Below are 19,519 nucleotides of genomic sequence, written 5' to 3' on the forward strand. Positions count from 1 at the left end.
ATATTTACTGATACATGAAAAAGCTCACTATATGGAAATAAATATATTTTACTCATGAAAATTAATTATGTAGACCCAATTAAAAACTAAAACTGTATTTTTAAAAATGAAACTTTCATATTAATGCTATACAACTTTTTTTTTTTTTTTCTCAGAAGAATGAAGTCTCAATAGAGATATGTACTCACTGTCCAACATGGCTGCCATTAGCAAGCGATACTGTTGGTTACAAGGGGTAGCTTGTATAAGAATAAGGCCCTAATATGTATGGAAGTATCCTTGGTGTCCCAGAAGAAAGTGTGGCACTAACTGGGGAAATGTTATTTACTGAGCTGCGATGAAAATTGTAGTCTGTACATAAATAAATGAATAGTTACTCTGCATGTAAGTCTATAGATACAGATTTAATTCAAAGAGACAAAATGGACTATTACACAAAAAATCATTTTCTAACGTTTCTATCCTCAATATTTTGAAGATAGTGATGCAGCTGGTGGAGACTATGCTGATCTGTTGCATTGCAAATCTTGTTTTACCAGTAGGTGACAAAAAAAAACATACTTGCACTTCACTGATATACTTCTATACCAGGACCACAGATTTCACTGGCAAGATATATTTCCACTAACAAATTTGTTTTGCATCTTTCTAACTTTGCAGAAACAAATCTCTGAATTATCTTGCTACCACAAGATATTCACTTTCTTTCATATTCGATTTGGTACTGAAATACAGGGATTTCATCTCTGAAAGAAGAGGTCTAGTCAGTTCATTTTTGCTTTTTTCTAAGATTTATTATTTACAATACAGACCAACCGATAGAATCTTCTCTAAAACTACGGTAATGTGGAGGGTGGGCTATTCTAACTAGATTACTTTACCAATATTCGATTTACAAACTACTGCAAACCTTTTATAAAAGTCTAGTTTACCTACCAATTTAAAGTATTACTGATAATACAATTTTAAACAAACCACCTCTTTAAAACAAAAACTATATAAAATCAAATATTAGCTAAAAGACAAAAAAAATGTAACAAATTTCAGTTTAAAATACAGAGGTGCTATTTGTAGAATTGTTGTTTCCCAATAAAGAAGTGCATTTTATTTTCCAGTAATTCTCCTACACCATACAGTGTTACACTTTTCTTCTTTTATAGTTAGATCCAAAATAATAAATTCTGAACTTTTCAAACACACAACTACGCTCTTCAGGGTAGTTCAAGCCAAACAAGGTGCACAGTTGATTCTAGGGGAAAAAAAGGAGACCTTCTGGCTTCCAATAAACATTGTACACTATATCTCCAGAGGGAATTGCAAATATTCAGTCAGTTTAAGATGAAGGTTAAGGTCTCACTGAAGTATCCTGATAATTCTGTAAATGCTGTACCTCAAATTTTTGGTAAGTATTAACTTAATGAAGTCAATGAGAATAAATGTTTAGCCAACAGGAATGAGACCAACAGCAGTAGCGTGAGTTCAGACATCAGAAAGGACCTAGGTTAACAAAAAAATTAGGAGAAATTAAAAATGGAAACTACTTAGAAAGTTTAGTTTCATTTTCAGTGCTGAGACTAAAAAAAAGACATTTTTCAAAATGTATTTTTCCAATAAATAACATTCACGGTTGAAATTAGCAAAAATGTGCACCTCAGTCAGTGGTGAGTTTGCAAGCAAAAGCTCTGATCCTTCACTGATAACTGTGCAGGCAGATCAAAGTGCCAACAGAGTTCTCAGTGCAAGATCAGAGAGTCAAAAATTATGGTTTTTTTAAAATTACTTGATGAAAAGTGTCTTTATGACATCCAATTGCCAGCTATTGCTAAGTTATCCAAAAACATCAGTGAACATCAATATTCGTAGTGGCTAATTTGCCTATCTCTCTCACTCTCACTCACTCACTCACTCACACACACACACACACACACACACACACACACACACACACACTCTCTCTCTCTCTCTCTCTCTCTCTGAATATAATTTACAGTAAACCCCTTTACACTGTTCTGACTCTGAAATGAGACCTTCATGTAAATGAATATCAGACCCATTGTATCTTCCGATAAATACAGAATATAATTTGTTTATACTGTGTAGAAGATCAAATCTTTAAATTATTAATTCCTCTCATTCATATATTTCATATGATATAGTACAATTTTGTATTATCATCTCTTTCATTTTACTTATTTTATTAAACGCATTAAATATATACCCTTAAAACAACACATTTTAGGGTGCCATATTCTGCTGCACCAAGTAATTGTTCATAAACTGTCCTACTGATTTCAAAGGGACTACTCAGAATAATTAACATAAGATGACATAACCTGGCCATTTAACAGCAGAGCAAAATGAGCCAACTTCATTTCTAGCAAAACTCCATTGAAGGGAATCAACTTATGCTAGTGATAAATTTGACCCAGCATCCTCAAGTCTATATTTTTTACCTGTTATTTATTTTCTCCAAATTCTCCTACATAGATCCAGACTAATAAGGTTATGTTCCCTGTTGGTAAGCAGTGGAGACAGACAATAACTGAATCTTCAAGACAATGTTGTTATCTCTACTTGAAGTATATGGAACCCTAGGAGACTCAGTTACAAAATACTCCCAACAGTATAATTAATACTCAGCAATGAATAAAAAAAACCTTCATATTTTCAAAATGCCTTACAAACATTTGACTATTTAACCCTGCAACAACTCAGTTGAGTTGGTACATGTATCTCCCCTTCACACAGAAGGGGAAACTGAGGCAAAGAAGGACATGGTTCTCAGACCAGCTGAGCACCCACAACTCCAACTGAAATAATTATTAATAATCCAGCCAGTCTTTTAGAGAAGACCTTAATTTCTAATGTCAGAGGCAGGATTTGACTTTTAAAAAAAATATGCTTTCTTTATCACAAACAAACAACAAAAAGGTATTAGCCCAATTTCTTTTCTTTTGCATGTCACTTCAGCACTCTATGCCCAAAAAGGAAGGCAGAGATCATCTTAATACAGTGAAAGCCTCACAGCAGAAGAAGGTATTTTGCATCTGTATGTATAAGGCCTGATTTTCAAGTGAGAAGCTCCAATTTTGAACATAAAATTGTGGTTACAAAAATGCACTCAAAATTGGAGGTCGGATTGAGGTCCTTTTAAAAAAAATCAGACCCATAAACTTCATCTGTGCAGCACCTAACACAATCAAAACCAGACTGCAGCCTAGCTAAGGAGTCTGCACAGGTGAACAATGGGGATCTTTGCAGGTAGCAGCAGAAGAGGGAGAGCAACCTTTGTGGGAAAGAGACCTTGGCTAACCAGTGCAAATGAGCTGGTGCTCTGGGGAAAGTAATCTGTGCTAAGTATAAACTGGCACAATTTAGTCCTCACCTACTAAATATTTACAAGCTTCTAAATTACAGACCATTAATGATCACTGTAAAGAGCAGCTTGGAACAATCTAAACCTTTCCAAATAAACAAAGTCGCCCATTTACAACAACAGGGACTTTATAAAAAAAAAAGGCAGGAGAATCAATTTCTGGTCAACAATATATGACTAAATTACCTTCAGAAAAAAAGAATCACAAGTTTATGAGTAGCTCAGTTAAGCCTGTAATACTAACAGCAATCAGAGTGATTCAAATCTTTTTGTAAAAATTCGAATACTACTACTACTTCAAGGAAGAATCAGAAAGTAAAGCACTGGATAATGTTAGTATCTTTAAAAGTCTGGTGATATCAGGATTTCAGACTACAAAAAAAGGATCCTTTTTTTTTGCTTTAATTGCTCCAACAACCACACCTTGAATTTTGTTAAAGCAAATCGAGGCCATATTGGAAAAAAAAGTATAAATCAATTAAATGGTAAAATAAAAGGTCTGATATTTAAATCATTGCGCCATGAAATAACTTTTTTCTCAATAATATGTAGAAAAGTGGAACCTAGTGATATCTTCGAGGAAAAAGTGGGATTAAATATTTATGTTAAAATCACTGCTTTAAAAGCTAGACCATGAGGGGGTGCATTTCCTATTTTGTCCTTGATTTATAAGGACCATGTTGAATTCAATAATCAAATTCACATTTTTAGATAGCCTCTCTGTGCTTCAATTCCCCAGAATTTATACAAGACAAAATGATGAATTGGAATTAAAAACAAGAAAGCTGTAATTTAGAAATCGTAATGAAGAGAAACTTTCTTATGTACAAATTACAATGAGCAGGAAAAGAAAAAAGAAAAAACACTGAAGAAATCACTAAAAGATTTACTACAGATAAATTCTAGGATCACTTTCACCTATCCATAACAATCAAAATATTTGCAGTCTGCAGTGTTTATGAATATTCCTGTGAATTAGGATAAAAAGACACAGGCCTAGGTAGTCTGTTCCCACATTAAAAACCAGAAGTGGCAACTCTGACAGGAAATATCCACAAGGATTTTCACACAGAGATGCCCCTGCATCATCATGTTAGAGGAAGGGAACAAGGTATATCTCCCCACATGGAGCAGCCACCCCCAAACCTTGTAGATCCCACAGAGGCCACAAATCTTCAGAGCAGCTCCAACCCTCTGCACCTCCCCTCTATGAAGGTGAAGCTCCAATAGAGCCACAATGCCAGGGACTCCACTTCTAGCTGTGGTGGCTTCCAAGGACCACCAAAGGCTGTGCAAAAGAGTTCATGCAGTATGTGGTAAGTTGTATGGGTCTTGGGGGGGAGTGACATGCTTTTCCACCCAACCTTTCTCTCTGTAAGAATCTCGGACCATGAACAGATCACTATGCGCAGAGCTGGGAGAGGGCAGTTTGGGGCACTGCTACAGAAACACTGAGCCCCTCTTCTGCACACAAGAATGGATATCTGCATATGGATCTCGAGGTGGGTGATCTGACCCACAGAGAAATGGAAATCCCATTTCTAAGATAATGCGCCTATTCTCAATACCCATCAGTATGTTAAAATACTACACTAGCTTTCACTTTTCTGCAATGGCTATCAGGTTCATTTGCTGGGACTCTGTTCAGAGTAGATTGATTTTTTTAAAAATCTGATGATTCAAACATCAACTTCTAGTAAGACAGTAAGACATGGGAGTTCAAAAACCTACATAGGACCTATAAGAGAGGGTTTTGAAAAAAAAGTTTAAGGAAGCCAACATGCAAAATGGAAAATATTTTTCTTGAACTGTAAACAAATGGCGGAACTACAATACTCCTATCTCCTCTGGTAAAGACAGCATATAACTACTTATATCAGATTTCCAACACGTTCTAAGGGAAGTTTCCAGAAGTTTCAGTTTCTTTCTGTCTCCATTACTTTCATAGAAGGAATATCATGCTCTCAGTACAGACCTATGTAAGAGAATGAAAGAGAAATACAAAAATACGTTTTAAGAAGTCTACATATATTCTAGAATAAAACATAAAAAGGTCAATAATTTTGAAAAAAATATAGCTGTAGTAAACATTTGCTTACCTGCCATAAAAAAAAAAAATATCATTAAGGGCCAGATTTTGATATTGTTACTCATGTTGAGCAGTTCCTCATTCTACAAACAGTCACGCTGGGCTACCTCTGAAGCCAGGTACTTACTACTCTAGGTGAATAAGGATATCAGAATTTGGCCCTTAGATATTATCACTAAAATTGCTTTACAAAAAACTGACAGGATTAACAGAGAGAATATCCATCAAAGAGTTTTCAGTACAATCACACAGTTATGAAGACTTGTTACCTATATTACCTTTTTCTGATATTAAAAAAGATAAAAGCAGAGACCTTCTTTAAGAAATTAGTATGTACAATACCACCAAAATTACTAGGACAATATTTTACCTTTGGCCTCAGGAACATCATGTTCTAATTAACCACCATTACTGCTTACACAGAAACTTTACTTTATTTAAACCAGTGGAAAATTCATACTTTGAACTATGAATGGTTCAAAACTTTTATCTAATAATTAGGGCAGTCAAATGATTAAAAAAACTAATCATGATTAACTGCGAGATTAAAAATTAATCACAATTTTAATTGCACTGTTAAAGAATAATAGAATACCATTTATTTAAATGTTTTTGATGTTTTCTACATTTTCAAATATATTGATTTCAATTACAACACAGAATACAAAGTGTACAGTGCTCACTTTATATTATTTTTATGACAAATATTTGCACTGAAAAAAATAAAAACAAAAGAAATAATATTTTTCAATTCACCCCATACAAGTATGGTAGTGCAATCTGTTTATCATGAAAGTGCAACTTACAAATGTAGAATTTTTTTTTACATAACTGCACTCAAAAATAAATCAAAGTGTAAAACTTTAGAGCCTACAAGTCCATTCAGTCCTATTTATTGTTCAGTCAATCGCTAAGACAAACAAGTTTGTTTACATTTATGGGAGATAATGTTGCCTGCTTCTTATTTATAATGTCACCTGAAAGTGTGAACAGGCATTCGTTCGTCTGGCCCTTTTGTAGCCAGCGTTGCAAGGTATTTACATGCCAAATATGCTAAACATTCGTATGCCCCTTCATGATTCAGCCACCATTTCAGAGGACATGCTTCCATGATGATGATACTTGTTAAAAAAAAATTAATGCATTAATTAAATTTGTGACTGAACTCCTTGGGGGAGAATTGTGTGTCTCCTGCTCTGTGGTTTTACCTGCATTATGCCATATGTCATGTTACGGCAATCTCAGATGATGACCAAGCACATGATGTTTGATTTGACATCACTAAATTTGGGACCCTCAAAGAGACAAGTCTCAACAGCGTTTTGTATTTCCTGAGACAGGCCACAGGACTGCAACCAAGAAGCTCAATACGTGACTACTGCTGTAGCCATGGAGAATGAAGCTGTGTTGGCAGCATCTAATGAAGCCTAGAGAGATGGTTTGGTGATTGTCCAGGCTTCTGTGGGCTTGAAATTGTTCCTCTGATCCTGTGGCAGGCATTCAATAAAAGATGAGAATTTGGAATAGTTTGTAAAATTGTATTTTGTTACCAGGGCTTGGCAACTAGCTATTCTGAACTGCAGTGAGACAAAGGAGTAGCTTTTCCATCCCAGAAGGTCCAGTCTTTTTAGTGTTTATTGGATGATGGAGAGTGGAATTGAAATTGTGTGTTCTGTTCACTGATTGCCTCAAACAGGGAGTTGGGTGCAGGGTGGGAGAATAAATATTGCACGCCTCTGGAATGTGGAATTTCTTGTCAGCTCATTTATATGTAGGTGGTATAGTTGCTGGCACTTGCTACACAGAACATGCAGGGATCAGGAGAGTATCACTTAATGGGCAAGGTAGTTATGCTAAGGAGATGCGTGAAGAATATCAGAGTACTGGAGTTCTTGTATCTCCTCCAATTAAATATGTAGGGTCTCTCCTATACGTTTCATAAGGTCTTGAAAGGCCTTGAAATAAGTCAACATAAGATTGTGAAAGAGATATGACAACCTCGCTCCAGTGGAGGAGGAGGAGGATGTTTCTTTGCCCACAGGTGGCTCTTACTCCTCTGTAATACCTTGCTATGTAGGAAGGCTCAAGGGCAGCAGATGCTGCTCCTGATGTGCCCTCTCATGAAATGGGACCCTGTAAAACTGGCCATCATAAAGGGGCCAAGGGATTCCAATAAGACCACTGTGATGGAGTACAAGGAAAGAGGGCAGGACCCCATGGATGTCCTTGCCAAGGTTGACCTATTAGAAGTTTCATAATCAGGGCATACCTCAAATGAGGGAGGTGGAAAGGGAATCAGAAGAAGTGTCATTGCCTATGTAAATAGGAGGGGCAAATGGCATCGGTACTGGTGGTTGAGTTGGTATGCAGGTCCAAAATGGATCCTGTAATTGCATGGGAACTGGCAGTCGAGAGCATGAAGATACTGAATTGGTACCAGCCTGAAATATTTGTCTGTGACCTCTTGTCCCTGTATAGAACTAGAGACCGTTATGGTACCAGAGGACAAAACACTGAAGAAGATGGTAGCAGAGAGTAGGTAGCCTTCAGGAGGAGAGGTGATACTGGGAAATGGTTTTAGTACATCTCACAAGCAGTGATTCAAGTTCCTCCAGAATCTGAAGGTCCTCAGGGGTTAGAAGACTGGACAGTACCAGGGACTCCAGATGGGAAACATCAGGAGACGGTACAGTACAGACGGCACAGAGACAGGACAATTGGTGTGTCCTGCATATCTAGATACAGAAGGCCCTACCGATGTCTATTTTGACTTAGCTCTTGAATCCTTGTGTCTTGGAGGCACAGACTCTGATGCCAATGCAGGTATCATTTTAGATACTTTAAAAGACAGTTTCTTGGTACACAGCATGATCTTCTTAGCTGGTGCCTTGGTGTTTATACCAGAGGGGATGGGAGCATCAGTGGTACCCATGATGAGACATGAGGTCTCCAGAGATGCAGACCAAGGAGATGACTTTCCTTTTCTCCTCTCCTGATCTGGAGAAGGATATCTTTTCTTCTTTGATAGTTTAGATAGTTCTGAAGGTCCCATGGGACTTTGCTTACCATCACAATAGAGATGGCAACTGGATCTCTCTGTGGATCCAATGTACAGCAAGGTGTCTTGGATCCCACAGGACTCAGCAAGTGCTCCATTAACAAGAGTTTGAGCTTGTCCTCCCTCAATTTCTTAGATCTACTCTTAAAGCCTGATCACATCTTACATATGGAAGGGGATGCAAGAGTCCCCAAGGCAGAAGAGGCAGCTTGAATGTCCATCGCTTCAGGGAAAAGACCTATGGAAGGTCTGGCAGGGTTTGAAGCCCAGGGTCTTGAGCATAACCCACACTTGAGACCATGGATTAAGGCCTCAGAAACAAAGGCCCAAATAGGGCAAAAAACAGAAGGAAGGAAGGAGAAGCCCTAGCCCCCTTTAAAAGAGTACAAACTGTGCTAAAGAAAGAAAGAAAAGTAACGAGCCAAAACTAACTAATGGATACTGTACCTCTCCATCTCAAGTTACAGGCATTTGAGAAGAAACTGGAATGACAGTGGGTCTGCCCCTCCCTATACTCACGAACTGGAGCACAATGGCGTCTAGCACTCACACACTGACAAAAATCTCTGATCACGGAATGCACAGACATGCACATTCTGACACAAAGCACTCGAAGAAATAGATGATGATGCACATACATAATGCCTGCGAAAACAGGCCATTAATATTAAAAAAAATTAATTTTAGATGCATTTTTCCTTTGCTCCTTTCTTGAAACATTAAAGTTCAACGTATTATCTCACTCCCTTCAGTCAAAAAGTAAGAAAAATTTGAAGCAACTGTTTTTGGGAACAAAAATCATTCTATTGAAATGATTATAATCGGTTACTCAAATTTTTTTTTTTTAAACCTGTACAGTTTAATTTGCTGATTTGTTCCAGGCTTTAAAACTTAATAAAAGAATGTAACTACTTCTGATTATTTTTTTCAGTATATATATATATTTTTTAAATATTGTATACATCAGAGTAATTTTTTAAAAAACTCTGAATTGCACTTTTGGATTTTTGTGCAAAAGTCTTCCCAGATGGACTCCAAAGATCTAAAGAATAATATTCCAGTTTATGGGAGAAACTGAGATTTCTACACTGATACTAATGTAAAATTAGAGATATTGGACAAGATCTTCTGGTGTGTCCAAAAGTGAACACATCAAGTTAGGGGTATGTGCGCAAGTGGTTAAAGCTCATCTTTGCAGTTCCTCAAATTGGTGATTCTCTTGGCAGACCAATCCCCTTGTGCTGCACCAGCAAAAACAGTCTGAAAACTAAACAGGTTTGGAGTAACACAGGTGTATCCCAGCCATACTGCTTCTCTGTTAGGCCAGCAGCAGGGAGGTATGTGGCATACGAGTCCACTCTTAGCCCAATACAAGCCCAGCATTAGCCTTACACTGAATTATTCTACTACTAATACAGGGCTGAAACTTAACAGAAAGAAAAAGCAAAAACATGAGTCTATCTAGGGTGAGACACAAGACATATTTTAGCCTTCTAGAAATGATGACCAATTTAAGAAACTCCCCTATCAAGTACAGGTGATCCCCACAGAGACTTGTCAACAAGGCAAGAAAGGTATTTAGTCAACTGTAAAAACTATAATCAAATATATTTTAAGTTCAATTCAAGCCTGATACACTATACTCATTCTAAAATGATATCGTATGTTATTTCTGCATACTCATAAATCTAATAATGTAGATGTAGGGTTTAAACTACTGTCCATGGAACACTTGATGGTCTACAATGAAGTAGCTGGTCACATGGTGCTAGCGCTCCATGTTTGCAACTATTAAACTGTATTAAAAGATTGCTAAAAATATTACTTTCCCCATATAAGCAATTACTACAGGGATGTTATGCAATTTTAAGTGAAGTGGAAGGACTGTCCAGTGGTTAGGGCACTGGCTTAGGATGTGTGACACCCAGGTTCTATTACTTGCTCTGCCATGGACTTCCTGTGTGACCCTGGGCAAGTCAATCTATGTCTCAGCTCCCCATCTGTAAAATGGGGATAAATAATGCTTCCTTACCTCACAGAGGTGTTATGATAATAATTACATTTAAAAAATTGTGAGATCCTTCAAGATCTATTTATAAAAATCACTCTCATAGGTATTACTAGTAATTTGCACAATTCAGAAGGGGAGGGAGGATAGTCTGCATGGTAATTTCTCTGTTAAGATGTGGCCCATGCTATTAAAAAAAAAAGTATGAGATTTCTGGAACAGTAGATGTCTCGGGACATAATGAAAGTTTCTTAAAGAAGACAAAGAAATCAGACATGTGAAGTTACCTCTTACACTAGCTCAGTGGTCAAACGGAGACAATTATGATTTCACTTGTTGCAATAACTATCGTCTAAACAAGAAGGCAGACTAGATGATATCTTCTGGCCTTAAAATCTATGAAGAGGTTGGACCACACCTTTTACATTTACATTAAAGGCTAAATGTCAGAAAAAAGAGGTACATGCAGAGTAAAATATAAGTATGGGATATACCACATTAAGGTCAAGACTAACCTGGAGGCACAAAGAAAGACAAACATGCTGCTTTCTGGTCAATACAGAATGATGTGACATGAAGACAGAGACTTTGTAGGGGGAGGCGGGAGAACATGGACTGTACCTGTTAATTTTATTTTCATAGTTTAGTCAAGTCACCAATTCATAACAGAAAAGATTGATTGCCCAACATGGCCAAACGGGAGTATGGGAGCATAAAGCACTCCCTTATGTTGCTTCAACACATTCCTGGCAAAAATGTGGAGTAGCAGATTACTTCTCCTGCAGAGCAAGGAGTAACTAGGGTAGGCATTTTGACTCAGCCACAATTCCTTCCCTGATTCGTTCCTGAAGACCCAGTCTAAGTAAGAATCTTGCCTTTTGTTTGGATGCTCTCTCTCTTTTTTCCTTAACATAGAGGCGGCAGAGCCAATCAGAAGTAAAGGACTTTGGTCTCTTGTTCTTGCTGGCCTCACCCATAGGCAGTTCAGTTTCCAATTCTTCCAAAATAGTCCTCTCTTTCACCCACATATCTTAAACTGCTTATGTAGTTAAAAACCACACTGAATTTAGCAGTAGGTAAAAAGTGAACTAGTATGAAAAAGAGAGGTTACTTACCAGTAACTGCTGTTCTGCAACTCATCTCTCTGCATTCACATTTGTTGTGAGCTGCCCCCTGTAGTGTGCACACTGAACCCTCTTTCAAAGCCACATCTGTGTTGGTTGGCTCATGAGCATCCTTGAGCAGCATCATGTGTCAGATGCCCTAATCTGTATAGTAGCATGCACCCCAACCCCCACTTCAGTTTCTTCTCGACTGCCACAGAGGGACCCTCTATCATATCTGTCAGCTACTCATATTCTTAGGTTTAGCTTCAGACATCTTTTTCTACATAGTTAAAAGTTTAGTGTTCTATTTAGTATAGTGGTTGTATAGTATAGTATAGTATAGTATAGTATAGTATAGTATAGTATAGTATAGTTTAGTATAGTATAGATAAGGTTGGAAAGATTTCTCCATTTCCACAGACCACTAGAGGCTCTTTTTTAGAACCACATCTATGCCCAGCACTAACCCCAAAAAAGGTTTTAATAATATACATGAGACATCTTTCTTTCCAGAGTCAAAAGTACACATTTGAAAGAGGGCTGTGTGCTCTCTTCCAGTGGGTAACACCCACCCCCCAAAAACGGGAAAACCCAGAGGCCATCAAAGAAGATACCTTTGAACCATGAAAAAATAAAAACAAAAAACACACCAAGAGTACTTTATGAACATATATCCTCTCTTAGTGGTTCAAAGGTATCCATGTCTCATGGATTATTTGCAGCCAGAGCTTTGGTTTCAGGAATCAAATTAACAAGTAAAAATCCAGTTTGTGATGTGTAGCAATCCTATGCACTGTATTATATTGTAAAGAACTCTAAAAAGAACTTTAAAAATCCTACTTTGCCTGATATTTTCCCTATTATTGTTACACCTACAATTACTACGCTGAAAATTATCAGAGAAGAAATTAATTTTCTCTACTTTCCCCTCCCTCACTTTGTTTACATTTTGCATTTGACCTTAGTCAGTTTCTGGGGACCTGCAACGGAAGCCCACAGAATGGTGCTGGGATTCCAGAGACTGGCAGTGCCATTGTTCTGGAGACTAGCACCAGGTATCCGGAGATCGAAGACAGGAGCCCGACCTCTCAAGGTGCGGCTCTGGGGATCAGGCCCGGTTACCGGGGATGCATTGGAGAATAATGCCTTGGGGACAGGGATTGCTGTTTCAAAGGGGGTTTTCCCCCTAGAACTCGCTGAGGGTGTGGGTGCCATATCCCCATGCGTGGGCCTCCCCTCCCTGGGCATTGGCAGCACGGGAAGGTCCTTCATTGCCTGAAAAGCTTCAGGCATTGTGAGCACCACCAAGTACTGAAGGCCCTTGCCGCTCCCTGGAGTTGGCAGTGGGTCCGGGACCAGGCTTGAAGTCCGGGCTGGTGTTGAGCCCCTCAGGGCCTGTGGGGATGAGTGACCCGACATGGGTCTCACCTGCACTCCCACACCCATACTATCAGTCTTCAGCGCTGGCACATGCCCCCATTCGGTGCATGCCTTCTTTTGTCTTTTCTTCAGCACCGGAGATCTTGATCAGTGCCAGAAAGACAGCCCTGCCAGGAGAGTACTCTGTGTCAAGGCTGACGTGCTCAGCGCCGTGTCCAACTGCGGTTCCAATGTGTGTCTAAGAGCCGACTCCATTAGCAGGGCTCTAAATCTAATGTCCTAGTCCTTCTTAGTCTAGGGTTGGAAACTCCTCCAAATCTTGCACTTCTCCCACACTAGACACTTCAGACAGCTCTGGTGCGGGTCACTCAGTGGCACAGACTTCTTGTAAGAAGCACAGGATTTAAAACCCAGAGATTGGGGCATACCCCACCTCTGGATCACTTACTAATCTATCCCTAAAAATAACTTAAACTAACTCTACAGTAACTATATACACAAATCAGAAGAAAACCACTGGGTCTGAGGAAACCTGTAGTCAAAGAAACTTGCAGCAGCAAGAGAACGTTCCAGCACCATCACAGGCAGTAAGAAGGAATTGAGAGGGAAGGGGGCAGGCAGCACCCTCTATATGGGTGCATTCGCACACCACTGCAGAAGGTGCTAGAGCCAGCCCTTCAGGTACCACTAAGGGAAACATTTCTGTCAGCTGTGCACATGGTGCACACACACACCTAACTGGGAATGGACATGAGCAAGCAAAGAAGAATTGTCATTTCAAAAGTGAACTAAGCCCTATCCACTAAAGGAATAACAATGCAGAGAATTTCCATAGTTATAACAATATGGTCATCAGAATAATTCTAGATTACTAACCTCTTAACACACACTCTGTATAAATTGTTATACCTATAAAAATATTCCGCTTTATTCATCCTGTCAGGGGATAGACCGTGATCCTGTTTGGGACGTCTGAAAACTACAAAACACATCCACTACCACCGAAAAAGAAAAAATTCACTGTAGAATACGTAGACATAGGAAATACATTAGATGCTCATTTATATAAATGTATATTTATATACATACATTTTCAAAGAAACAAAGATAAAAAAGCAATATTAGAATTCCAATTAAGTGAGTGGATTGGACTGGCAGATATCAGAACTAGAAGACATGAGACGTGATAAAGTCCATCAAAATTTCTCTCCCCTGAAGTCATACGTATTCCAATCCTAAAGTGGGATATATACATAAATGAAGACCCCAGGTAGAAATGTAATTATGAATAACTATATAAGTCTTATTTTTCACTTTAGAAGATTTTTTTTTTAATTACCAAGTTATTACATTGCAGCACTCTCATCAAAGTCCAACCTCATGTCCTAGCTCGTGGGGAGTGGGCAACGACCAAAGTAGGAGATTGCTTGGCAGGGCAAAATATGGTGGGGCTCGTTTCCTTTAGCCATTATGGTAGCCATGAGGGCCTGTCATGAACCCCAAAACAGTTGGTGAACGAGGCTCTGGTCAAGATCAGGCAGAACCCCCCAGGTCAATGGCAATGGTGGCCATATAGCTGAAGGCGAAGTACTAATAGTTAGGAAGACGGCTTTGGTTACTGCGCTTCCCATTCCCCCTGCAAGATGGCGAAGTATTTAGCGACATACAATCCAATAAGGCATGCATAACTAATAGCACCAGGGTTAAAGCCCCTGATAGTTTGAGCACCGAAAGTCAATGCACAATTGGACATATGAAGGGAGGAACCCAAAGCTCCTCCGGAGATGGCCCTTTTTGGATAAGGGTCGACCAACGTGCCCCAAAAATTGATTTGAGGTCATCTACCAGATTCACTACCTGAAATATTCTCACACTGAATGGCACTGGTTATCAAGTCACCCTGATCCACGAACTGGCTAAATATAACATCGCAGTGGCTGGTATAACTGAAGCACAACTGCTACATCATGATCTTCAAATTGTCGATGAAGCCACTATATTGCACTCGGGTGGACCAGACCAGACCAGACCAGACGCAAGGAGTAGTGCTGATACTGCGACCACCATGGGACAAAACTCTCGTCATGTGGCATCCACTTACGGCACAACTGCTCTACACCAGATTAGTTCATCGTTATAGCCATAGTCAATTGTGGTTGCCTATGCTCCTACTGAGGAAGCAGAAGATGCAGTCAAAGATGAATTCTGCAATCACCTGGCATCAACTGTACAGTCTGTCCTGCCACATGACAAACTGGTCTTCCTGAGGGATATGAACGCAAACCTTGGCCTGCCTTAACCTGGCTTTTAGTCTGTCCTAGGGCAATTTGGAACAGGTTCAACAAATGACAATTCGTTCAGGCTGCTGTCATTCTGCTCTTCTCAGGGCATTGTCATAACAGGCTCATGGTTCCAGAGGCTTGACATCCATTGCTGGACATGGATATCAAATGATGGTCAAATGAGAAAGGAACTTGACCATATATTTACCCGCCGGCTGAGTGCTGTCAAGTCTTACTGAGTGTACCAAGGAGCCGAGGCCCCAGCTAATACCGATCACCACCTCTTCGTCACTGATATTGTAATTAATTTTCGTGCTCGGTCCCAACCAGTGTGCTCTCCTCCCTACAATGTCCAGGCTGCGAGGGATGATCAAAATGTTGAATTACCCAAAGGCCACATACAGCCAGGACCTTGAAGACGCCTTAGCTACCGCAGCCAATGACCTCATAGTATCAATGGACACACTAACACTGGATGAGGTACAAGCTGCAATCAAGAAGCTCTGATACGGTCATGCAGCAGGTTGTGGCCTTATTCCACTGGAGCTATTGAAATCTGCCATCAAGCCAGTGAGCAGTGCTCTACATAAGTTATTTCTCAGGATCTGGACAAGCTGGAAGGTACCTGCCAAATGGAAGGAGGGCATAGTATTAGCCCTCTATAAGGGCAAGGGCCTATGAGCTGAGTGTAGCAGCTACCACCCCATAACTCTGCTGTCAAGTACTGGGCAAGGTATTTTTTCACGTCCTGCTGGCTAGACTCCAGCCACTGTTTACAGCCAAACACCGCTCTGAACAGTCTGGGTTCACATCTGGTTAATCAACAACAGATGCAACACTAGCATTAAGATTGCTGTCCAAGCTCTATAGAGAGTTCAATTGGACACTCCATGTCACTTATGTGGACCTGAAGGCAGCATTCGACTCTGTAGACTGAAGTGCACTGTGCAAGGCACTGAAAGGGATAGGAGTTCCATTACTTATCCTCAACCTTATAAAGGACCTCCACACCTGAACCAGAACCAGGATAAGGACTGGAAGCGGCTATACTGAATGGTTCAGCACCACCTCAGGTGCATACTTGCACCAGCACTGTTTCGTCGAGCAATCAACTGGATCTTAAAAAGAGTCATGCAACACAATGGCATCCAGATAGATGCAGGATGTCTTTTGGACTTGGACTATGCCGACAACGTCACCCTGTTAGACGGACTCACCTCAAACCTTCAGTCATCGCTTGCAAGTTTCCAACACAAGTCTGTGGCACTTGGCTTACAGATATCCTGGGTGAAGACCAAGATCCAAAATCTGGGTACTGGTAATGATACATCCGGCATAATAGTAAACAGAAACACAGTTGTCGTTGTGGAAGAATTCATTTACTTGGGCTGCAAGCAGTCTTCCAGTGGATGGTGCCAACCCGACATCATGCGGAGGATAGGACTCATGACCTCTGCAATGCAATCCTTCCAGAAGGCCTGGTGCCAGCAAAAACTATCTGATGGCACCAAAATCCAGATTTACCAATCTTGTATCATGCCCATTCTTCTGCATGGCTGCGAAACCTGGACTCTACTTAAAGATGATATCCGGCATCTGGAGGCATTCCATATGCGCTGTCAAAAGCAACTATTACCCATAAACTGGTTTGATTTTGTCAGAAACAGCGAAGTTACCTCCAGAACTTAACTCCCCAGCATCAAAGCCATCATCTGCCGTCGTCGGTCCTCACTATTTGGACACGTGACTCGCATGGACAGCTTCGTCCCTGCCCACAGAGCGACTAAGTGGGTCCTGAAGATACGCTCTGATCATCGCCACCTCCAAACTGGAAGAGATTACCCGGTCGCCCATGGCTAACCTGGTTGCAACAAATTGGAGACGCTCATCTGCCACCATCAGAATAAATGGAACAACGCCACTGGTAGATACCATAGGGGATTGTCGCAACGGACCTTTGCTGTCTAGGTTAACTAATGATGATGATGATGATGATGATGACGACTCTCATCAGCTGAGGCTTCCAAATCATTCTTCTGGAGTTTTAACAATGAATGTAGAGAGAAATCAGGCAACTTCTTTTCAGATCTAATCTAATTGGATTATTAACCATTTTTGCTTTCATGTATGTCCAAACGGTTTAGCATTCCAATAAACCTAGATATTTAAATAGATTCTCAGATCCATATATATGACCTCGCATCTAAATCCCTATCCTTTTGGTGTCGCCAAGTTGCCCGTGGCACAGGACCCATGATGTGGAAAGTGGTTGTAAAGCTACCTTTCTATTGCCGCAGTCATAGAATCATAGAAGATTAGGGTTGGAAGGCACCTCAGAAGGTCTAGTCCAACCCCCTGCTCAAAGCAGGACCAACCCCAACTATATCATCCCAGCCAAGGCATTTTCAAGCCATACCTTAGAAACCTATAAGGATGGAGATTCCACCACCTCCCTAGGTAACCCATTCCAGTGCTTCACCACCCATCTATTGAAAATGTTTTTTCCTAATATCCAACCTAGACCACCCCCTCTGCAACTTGAGACCATTGTTCCTAGTTCTGTAATATGCCACCACTAGAAAACAGCCTAATTCCATCCTCCCTGGAATCCCCTTTCAGGCTATTAAAGGTTGCTATCAAATACCCCCTCATTCTTCTCTTCCACAGACTAAACAAGCCTAGTTCCCTCAGCCTCTCCTCATAAGTCATGTGCTCCAGCCCCTTAATCATTTTTGTTGCCCTCTGCAGGACTCTCTCCAATTTGTCCACATCCTTCCTGTAGTGGGGGGCCCAAAACACGATACGTTACTCCAAATGTAGCCTCACCAGTTTTGAATAGAGGGGAATAATCACTTCCCTCTATCTGCTGGCACTGCTACTAATGCAGCCCAATATGCTGTTAGCCTTCTTGGCAATAAGTTGAGTCATATCCAGCTTCTTGTTCACTGTAATCCTCAGGTCCTTTTTTGCAGAAATGCTGCCTAGCCAGTCGGTCCCCAGTCTGTAGCAATGCATGGGATTCTTCTGTCCTAAGTGCAGGATTCAGCACTTGTCCTCGTTGAACCTCAGCAGATTATTTTTGGCCCAATCCTCCAATTTGTCTAGGTCATTCTGTATCCTATACCTACCCTCCAGGCTATCTACCACTCCCCCCAGCTTAGTGTCAACTGCAAACTTGCTGAGAGTGCAAACCATCCCATCCTCCAGATCATTAATAAAGATGTTGAACAAAACCTGTCCCAGCACCGACCCATGGGGCACTGCGCTTGTTACTGGATATCAAGCCATTGATCACTACCATTGAGCCCAATGATCTAGCCAGCTTTTTATTCATTTTATAATCCATTCATCTAACCCACACTTCTTTAACTTGCTGGCAAGAATACTATGGGAGATTGTATCAAAAGCTTTGCTAAAGTCAAGATATATCATGTCCACCGCTTTCCCCACATCCACAGAGTTTGCCTTCTATTATGAGATGACTATCAGGTGGTCAGGCATGACTTGCCCTTGGTGAATCCATGCTGACTTTCCTGATCACCTTCTTCTCTTCCAAGTACCTCAAAAGCGATTCTTTGAGAACCTGCTCCATAATTTTTTCAGGGACTGAGGTGAGGCTGACTGGTCTAAAGTTCCCCGGATCCTCCTCCTTCCCTTTCTTGAAGATGGGCAGCATATTTGCCTTTTTCCAATCATCTGAGACCTCCCCCCATGGCTCTGTAATCACATCAGCCAACTCCTGCAGCACCCTGGGATGCATTGCATCTGACCCCATGGACTTGTGCATGTCTAGCCTTTCTAAATAGTCCTGTACCTTTTCTTTCAGTCCTTGGTTCTAAGAGCCATGTATGTCAATCCCTCCTAAAGGCTGCTATAGTTCTTCCTGACACACAACTATTTCTTCTTCCTGATAATTCTCCTGTAGCCTATGGTCTAAATCAACTCCTATGGGCAAAATGTATACTGTATGATGATGAAGCTCCTATTGGAACCCATTTGGTACTCAGTTCAAAAGAAGATGAAATGGGAAAAAGTATATAAACAGAAGAAAGAAAATAAAATAAGAGATGCACTATTACAACTTGCACTCATGTGAAGGAACTAAAACATAAAAATGGCTCTAGATGTATGAAGTTGAAGATTTCCTTAGTGCTCTGCTTCTTGTCTATCACAAACAATAGTGACATTACCCTAAAGTTCTAGACTGGCAAACTGAGAAT

The 19,519-nt window shown here is 40.3% G+C and overlaps 1 protein-coding gene across 2 annotated transcripts in view; it reads right to left on the bottom strand.

Moving 5' to 3' along the window:
• Positions 1-231: 231 nt before the first annotated feature.
• Positions 232-19,519, bottom strand: part of RBM46 (RNA binding motif protein 46) — a 33,581-nt gene continuing 14,293 nt past the window's right edge. The window contains exon 6 of one of the 2 annotated variants that reach the window (XM_067551857.1): positions 232-1,497. In XM_067551857.1, the coding sequence (XP_067407958.1) occupies positions 1,487-1,497 (11 nt within the window). In that variant the 3' untranslated portion in view covers positions 232-1,486. Of the gene's footprint in view, positions 1,498-14,079; positions 14,253-19,519 lie in introns of those variants that run through there. The other variant, XM_067551856.1, reaches the window with a different exon arrangement.

This window comes from Emydura macquarii, unplaced genomic scaffold, assembly GCF_026122565.2.
Source record: "Emydura macquarii macquarii isolate MOO-44397 ecotype Brisbane River unplaced genomic scaffold, CSIRO-AGI_Emac_v2 contig_1363, whole genome shotgun sequence".
NCBI classification, from domain to species: Eukaryota; Metazoa; Chordata; order Testudines; family Chelidae; genus Emydura; species Emydura macquarii.